We start from the raw sequence: 8,187 nt of genomic DNA, 5'->3' as shown, positions 1-8,187 counted from the left end.
AAAAATTAAATGAAAAAAATAAAAAATCATAGTATATAGGAGCTATGAGAAACTGAAATATATAATAAGATTAAAAAGTAATAGCAGTAAATAATTAAACTTAGTAATTCATATAAATGTGACTAAGTAAAATAGTGTGAAGAAAAACGATTTATAAAGCACAAGTGATGTCACATAAAAGCACAATTTTGTTTTCAAGTTAGTTAATCAGACATCACACACATTACATCAGAATATAAAGGCAAAAGTGACGAAGAAGCAGCGTAAGAAGTGGAAATATATATGTAAATATTTTTATAAAGCAAGATAAAGTACAGATAGTAAGAAATATTAGTGTAGATGCAAGAGAGCAAAGCACGAAAATTGAAGTGAAGTAAAACAAAATAAAAAGGTAGCATAAAAAATAAATTCGAACTACTCTGGTACAGTATCACAGTGTACATTGTCAACTTAAATCTAATGTTGAGGAACATTATCGAAAAAGTGCATAGTGGAATTAACCGTTTGAAACAAATGTGCGGTAATTCAGCTTAAAATTATTTATATCACTTGAAAATACTGTCTTTGGTAATATGAGTTCCGGCGCCATCTCCAAAATGTTGGCAAGAAAATATTTCCTACTATACTAAAAGTCTTAATTGTTTTCATTAAGATATCAACTATCACTACTACTACTCAATTTAGTTGCTCGTTTTGTTGATCAAATTTTTGCGAGCACTTCAAATTTAAGTTTGTTTATAATTTATTTTCTATATCCGGATGAGTCCCGGTTATTTATGGGATAATCGGCATACCAGCCGAAAGCACCGTTGTCCCCTGTGTGAGCACCGAAATCGACGTACTCTCCAAAATCTGGTGGTCTTTCAGCGTATTGGGAGACTGCGCCATTGTTGGTTTCACTAGGAGTCCCATCTTGGTGACCTTGCAGTCTTACTGGGGCTACAGGCGCAGGAGGAGGAGCGAGCGCTACAGCTGAAATAAATAAATAATCTTACTTACCAGCGACTGAATATAAGAAATTAAAAAGCTGACTTTAGGTTAGCCAGTATATTTAAAAGCCATAAAATAAATTGTTTCGCTCGGATAAGAACACTTTTATGTACTTATGATGTTTATCAATATCGTAAACGATAAAATATAAAAGTTTAAAAATTTAATCAATTATATGATAGTATCGCCATTATAAACAACATTTTGTTAGAAAGTTAATTTGTAGCGTATTTTATAGCCTACTTTATTTCAATAAGAAATAACGGAAATCAACCTGGCAAAGTACAAACTATCGCCATCGAAAGCAGTTAACTATTTTGACTTCATAGCAACGGTACTTGTTTTGCATAACGTCATTTAAAATTCTAAGTATCGAACTCCTTCTTGCATCCATTTTACATAATCAAACAGCAAATTTTAAATTGAAACTAACGATGACTCTTACGCCATAAGAAGTATTCTGAATACAAATTCAATTTCTCTGTCAATAGTATGACAAGATTTCCGGAAGTAATACTGCTGTTGATTTTAATTCAGTTTCAAAGACGCAAGTGATAAGATTTACAATAGCAGAAAGTTTCTATTGCAACATTTAGAAATGCAGTACGAATTGTGTAACAAATTGCTCCGTGTACTAGAAAGTCGGTAATCCTTTGTCAAGGTGAAAGTGATGATGATTGATAACCGTATGACTCGCTTATTACGCTTTCTTTTGACATTTACCAAACTGATCGTAGTACTTCGAGACTATATCATTAAATAGTCACGATTGGATCTATAACCTTTTCGTTTATCTGTTGCTAGATATACGTATCTATAAGATTACCTAATGTAATATTTCTTTGGGATTGATCATTTTCCATTTTTGATTTGATCTAAGTCTTTATATAACTTAAAGTCTGAAGCTATATGTCTTTGACCAAAAAGTTTAACGTAGCAGTATTTAAATTTAGGAATAAAGTATTGCCAGTAAACTTCCGCGTCTTAAATTTTTAATTCCTTGATATACATGTACACCTTGAGTGGGATTTGATTTCTTATCTTTAATCTTTAAGAAGTGATTAAAATTTGACTTACTTCCTTGCTGATAGTTCTGCAGCGGTATCGGTTGATAGTTGTCCTCATACAAAGCTTCTGGTAGTTGCGGTGGAGGAGATAGAGTTTGCCTTGGAACCCGTCGAGCTCTTAACGCAGTCAGGTCTACGAAGGCGATCTGGTCCGCCGGCACCGCTATGTATGAGGGCATCGCGCATGCCACGGCTACACAAGCCGCCATTATCAGATAACGCTGTAAATAAATTCTTAATTTAGCTTAATCTTTACAGTAATCAAGAAAAAAGTTGTCGTTGTCTCGTCAAATTAGATTTTAATTTTAATTATCACTTTAATATTTTAAATATTTGAAAGTTTAGTTAAATCGCAATATGAGTAAAAACGTACGTCGTTAAGCTAAAGTTATATGATTCCGACATACAAATGTTCATATATAGATGTGATTACTTTCTAATAGGCGAGTACGTATTTTGATGCGTTTGAAATATTACAAGTATATGTAAAACACGTTTAAACGTCTATCATCTCGTAAGCTATGGTGTTGCGTGTACAGAAAGCACGGAGAGTAATTGAAGTATGTCGGAGCAGTAACGAGATGTGGTAAGGCTGGTTACGGACCGATGCGCTTGCGCAACCAACGTAATTGGAGCTTACGCTCGCACGGTTACCGCCAGACACTATTGTTGTATTTTTATCAAACTTAAAAATTAATGCTAATTTGAACTTCAAGGCGTTCAACATAGTTAGAGTACGGGTGATTAAGATTTGAAAGTATAATATTATAATTCGCAAGCGGTTGCAACAATTATCGTCGTCCGTGCTAAGTGTTTTCACTTTCCGGTTACGTTATGAACGTACAGCTGATCGGATTGATAGCGAACTGTATTGCGATACGATCTCCACTTCCATTGAGACCATGGAATTTATATATATAATACTTGTAAAGTAATATACCTTATAGACTATTTATTAGTAATAACTAATGTATAACTGTAGTACCCTACAGCCTACAAAGACTAAATAATCTTCTAAAAATAACGTATTGACAAAATAAACGTATCTAATTGTAGAACGTTCTATAATAACGTATTATTATGACTTAAGAATGCTCTTTGCTTAAGAATGAGTTTTAAAGTTTATTGAATTGCAGACTTTGATTCATTTAGATTGATTAAAAAATTTAAACAAGTGTTCCCCATTTAACGTTTGCCTAGGTATTTTATCGTTCTAAACATACACCAATACTCTAAAGATTCATATACTTACTATGTGCAAGATTTTATTGCTAAAAAAATCTTATCAGTACGTTTAGAGCATAATTTTCACCTTCGGAAAATGTCGTTAGAACATAGCTCGTTTGCTTGTTATTGTTAAGTTCGTCTGTCTTGATTGTGTACTTGGTTAAACGCTAACGTATCTGTTATTCATCAAACGTGGGCCGAGTTTTCGACACGCTCATAAACAAGCTGCGGTTCAAACCTCCCACGCGGCCCTTCTAATTTCTATCTTTAGCGATTGCAAAACACTTTTGATAAGCGTTGATTCATGAAACTAAGTAAGTTTTATATCGTTTTGTATGAAACAATTAAATAAGTTGTTTGATTGTTGAAAAAAATAATATAGGTAGTTTGATTTCGTAAAGATTAAAAAAAGTTAAAAAAAAAAAAAAAAAAAAAACTAGCAACGAGGCATATGACTGATATTGTAAGGCTAAACAATGATGTTACAGAAGAAATGTGGTATGTGTTTGATGCATTAAATAAATATTACATAAGCTCAGACATTACCACGATAAGTCGTGATAATATTATTACTTCTGAATTATCAAGTAAAGGTGAAAAAGTGAAACCATTTTACGTAATCTATCACGCGGTCATTTTGTAACGACGTCACAATAAAACTGAATATTAAGATACTTGCACTCATTATTTTAGAAAGTAAAAAGTTCAAGCCATAATATGTAATATATACCGACGATGGTAATATAATTATAACGACCTCATATAAAAAATATTTAAAATAATGTAGAACGAAGAAATCGATATCAAAATCAATATGGATTGTGTAACGTGTAATTTTAATACAGATAAAAAAAAAATACATTTATATAATAAATATTGGGTACGTAATTAAGATGTTTACAGATGAATAAATAAAAATGAATTGCTGAAATGTGTAGGTACGCGCGAAATTTTCGAAAGACTGCATGAAAGTGGATTAAATATTATTTTTTGTGTTCGTCATTGTCAGGACAAGGTTTGTCTAAAAGAAAAGTAAAAAAATCTATTCCTGAAAAAGAAATGTCCGTACGAAGTTCGAGTCAGCTATTTTTTATTATATTTATATTATTTTTTGGTCGTGCAATCTAATGGGGTAAGCGACATTTATAATTTAAATTATTAAGTTTAACGGTCGCCCACTCCCGTCAACCTTCAAAAGGTTCCGTATAGTGAAAGGCTTCAATAACAAGCAGTGTCCATTGTAAGTAAAACAAACGACAAAGAGTAAAACAGAATCAAGGTCTCGTTGTTAAATAGCTTTTTTTATTCGTTATAATCGAGAACGTAACGTGACCACGTTGTAGTGAGGTAATGATATTTAAAAAAAAAGATAATATTACAGGTTATATATGTCACAGAGATAAAAAATACAGTTTTCCTGAAACTTTAACCACAACATAATTTTCATTAAAACCTTTTTCTTATTTTTTTCTTTTTTTTTTGTTATATTACTATTAAATAAGAAGTAGAATGTTTATTGTTTCTTCCCTAGATAAGTCTAAAGTGGAATTGATAGTTTTTAAATTGAAAAATGTAGTCTACAAAATTAATAAATATATTAATATTATAAATTTCGGTTTTATTATTCGCAATTATCGCGAATAAGGTAAATCGCCATGAAGTTGTTAAAAATGCGAAAAATAAAAACACAAATATTTGGCACGAAAATCCAATTCAACAGTATTGCCTTTAAACGGACCAAGGTGAACATTGTGAAATGATTGTAATTTCAGAATACAAAATATTAAAAAAAAGCTTATGGTATATTTGTCAGAAATTTTAACAAAAACATGATTAATAATAAAAAGAATAAAAGTTCAATTGTTAAGAAATTCAGATTTTATATTAAATCTTAATATATATAAATGTCGTGTCACAATGTTTGTCCTCAATGGACTCCTAAACTACTTAACCGATTTTAGTCAAATTTGCACACCGTGTGCAGTTTGATCCAACTTAAAAGATAGGCTATATTTTATTTTGATATATTATGTTATTATTATATTTCAGAAAAAAATAAGGTGATACGAAGTTCGCCAGGTCAGCTAGTATTATATAAATTAGTTGCTGTGAAAATATAACTTAAATACGTATAAGTAACAGAGAATAATTAAGACAAACCCTTTAGGAGCAAATACTTTTTGTCAACCGAATTACTTGTGATTGGGTGTTAACGGAAAAACTCTCACTTTTTATTTTTATTTGTTCGTTATTACCCTATCGTATTCATTTCTTTCTACAGTTATGTTTAATGAATTTTATTTAAAACATTTGTTAATGATATGAAATGAATAATTAAAGTTTTTCGTTTTCTATTAAAAAAAAAAAAACTAAGATTTATTTCCAAAAGAAACAAATTATAAAAATGTATTTCGAAAGTTATGGACAATAAATACTCTTTTCAGTCCACAATGGAAGTTTCCTTCAAGACTACTGTTACTTTTTTTAAATTACTTTTTAAACAATCATTGAAAAGTACTTTATAAGAAAAGTAAAATCTATGTAATAATATTAAAGTTATTCTAAAAATATGGTTGTGACTGTTGTGATACAAAAAAAGAACATTTCAGAACATTTAGAACATTTTCGATGTTGATCTAATTTGTTAACGCTCTAATTCCGTTTTGATCGTTTTAAATTAAGAAACGAAAACAATTATTAACCAAGCGGTTATGATGCGTCAAATTATTCATAATGCAATGTAAATTATATCAAACAATGCATGCAATTATCAAAATGAAATTAAACACTTCAGGCCAAAAAATTAAAAAAAAAAAACAAAAAAAAAACTAGTTAATTTTTAATGACTTACGAAAAGAAAGAACACAATAAATACTTTATGATCCGTGAAATAAATATAACACAAATGGAACTGACCATGCTGACCGAAGCCACTTCACTATCGCAGGGTACGCTCGCCTCAACTGAGCTCCACGTTGCCGCTGCAACAATTTTATACCAACCTTTCAAAGTTTCACTTTCTACTCGGTCCAGTCAAACATGATCTACTTTTTTACGCCTTTAAAGGCACAAAGGCAACCCCCAGGCGATTGTAACAAAGTACGTCTCCGAGGGGTCGAAGGTAAGCTGAACTAATGGCGTTTCACAATTGACGTATGTTAGGCATTTGTGGACATTGCAAATACTTCGAAAATATTTGAGTGCTTTAGGTTACTAACAATAAAAATACCACAGCACTGACTGTTAGGTGCTAAGTTAAGTTTAAGTAAAATTTTTTAAAATTGTTTAAACTGTATTGCATATTGTTTTTGTTTCATTTTTTTTTTTTTTGTACTGTAGCATTTAGTAATACAGTGCAATATAGGTATTTAGAGAAACAAGAAATAGCTTTAAGCTTATTGTCTAACGCCAAGTTGCATGAAAATAAATTAAAATTTAAGTAGTGATTAAACTAATTTAATCGCAAGAATTGTATGAAATTCTTGTGATTAAATTAGTTTAATCTCTACTTAAATTTTAATTTTGTTTCGTGCAACTCGGCGTAAGTGTGTTAACCAGGATATCTGGAAATGTATACTCTCTCGCTTTAAAATAAGCTACAATCAATTAAATTTACTCTTTCATTGTTAGTATAGATTTAAGCAACTATAAATAATAATGAAATGAAATATCGTTTGTTCAATATTTTTGTCATTAATAAGTTCTAGAATTACAATGTTTTAGGTACCTATAATAATTATAAACTACGGTTCAGCCGGCCTAGCATGCATACAACGAGATATCTCTTGACGAGAGAGAAAGATAATGTCTACATCGAGTATTTTCTCGATTACCCTAACATGCGCACTACGAGAGACAAAATTCTCTTCCGAAGACTTCGCCTTGTCGAGTAGAGAAACATTATCAACCATAATCACAACTGAATATCATTCTTATTTCTTATGTCGTAAAGTTGAATTTACAAGGTTATTGACCAATTTCAAACGAGTGACACATGTTTTATTTAAAAATGTTCTCGGCCTTTTGGCTAAGATAAAAAGTGTATATCTAATTTAAAAAACTCTAATATGGAAAATAAAACGGCGTAAGTAAATGAATTTAATTATATATGTAAAACAATATGCTCGTGTTGTGCTTTATATCTTGTCGCACATTAGATAATTGTAATTCTATCACGCATTGTTTGTTTGTTTTTTTTTTTTAATTTTTAAAATTTTTTGAATTTTTGAATTTTTTTTTTTGATTATTGATTTTACTTTTATTCTATTTAATTTTATTTTTAGTTATTGATTTTTTTAATATAATTTTGTTTTGTTTTTTATTCTGAATGTTGTCGTGTCTTGTTGTACTAACCCAATATGGACTTATACTTTGGTCTAAAATAAAGTATTATTATTATTATTATTATTTAGAATAAGAAGCAACAGGGCGCAAATACGTTTTTTGTGTCATTATATGGCACACTTCACTCGACTTTTCGCATTTCCCGCTCTTCGTATACCGAAATTATATAATTATAATAGGGAAACGCCATGGTATACAAAAAATAGGCACCCGGTTTTATTTATTTTTTATTTATCGTCTTTCTCGTCGATAATATTGAAGACGAGAAGTTTCTCTTCCTAAAACGACAAAATTCGACAAAATTACGATGTCATGTTAGCTTCCGTAGAGATAAATATCACAGATCACTAAAATTTAATGATTATCTCTTCTTGACGTAACGAGAAGAGTATCGCGTGCACGCATGTTAGCTACTGTAGACATAGAGAGATAATACGAGAAAAGGGGTCGACAAAATTTTGTCGTGGCGTGCATGCTAGGCCTGCTGGTGTAGTGATTTGTGTGTTATGTACGTACCGGGCGGTTTAAGGGTTCGATTCCGGCTCGGGATGGATATTTG

General features: G+C 30.7%; 1 protein-coding gene across 1 annotated transcript; it reads right to left on the bottom strand.

The window, feature by feature from the left end:
• Positions 1 to 665: 665 nt before the first annotated feature.
• Positions 666 to 6,245, bottom strand: LOC123660672. The gene is made up of 3 exons (XM_045595725.1): positions 6,201 to 6,245; positions 2,068 to 2,278; positions 666 to 972 (listed from the first exon to the last, which is right to left on the bottom strand). Exons 1-3 carry the CDS (start codon positions 6,201 to 6,203, stop codon positions 743 to 745), a joined length of 444 nt encoding a protein of 147 aa, XP_045451681.1. The 5' UTR covers positions 6,204 to 6,245; the 3' UTR covers positions 666 to 742.
• Between the last annotated feature and the right edge of the window lie 1,942 nt (positions 6,246 to 8,187).

This window comes from Melitaea cinxia, chromosome 15, assembly GCF_905220565.1.
Source record: "Melitaea cinxia chromosome 15, ilMelCinx1.1, whole genome shotgun sequence".
NCBI classification, from domain to species: Eukaryota; Metazoa; Arthropoda; class Insecta; order Lepidoptera; family Nymphalidae; genus Melitaea; species Melitaea cinxia.
The sequence above is the reverse complement of the archived record's forward strand: the minus strand, read 5'-3'. Positions and strand labels throughout refer to the sequence as shown.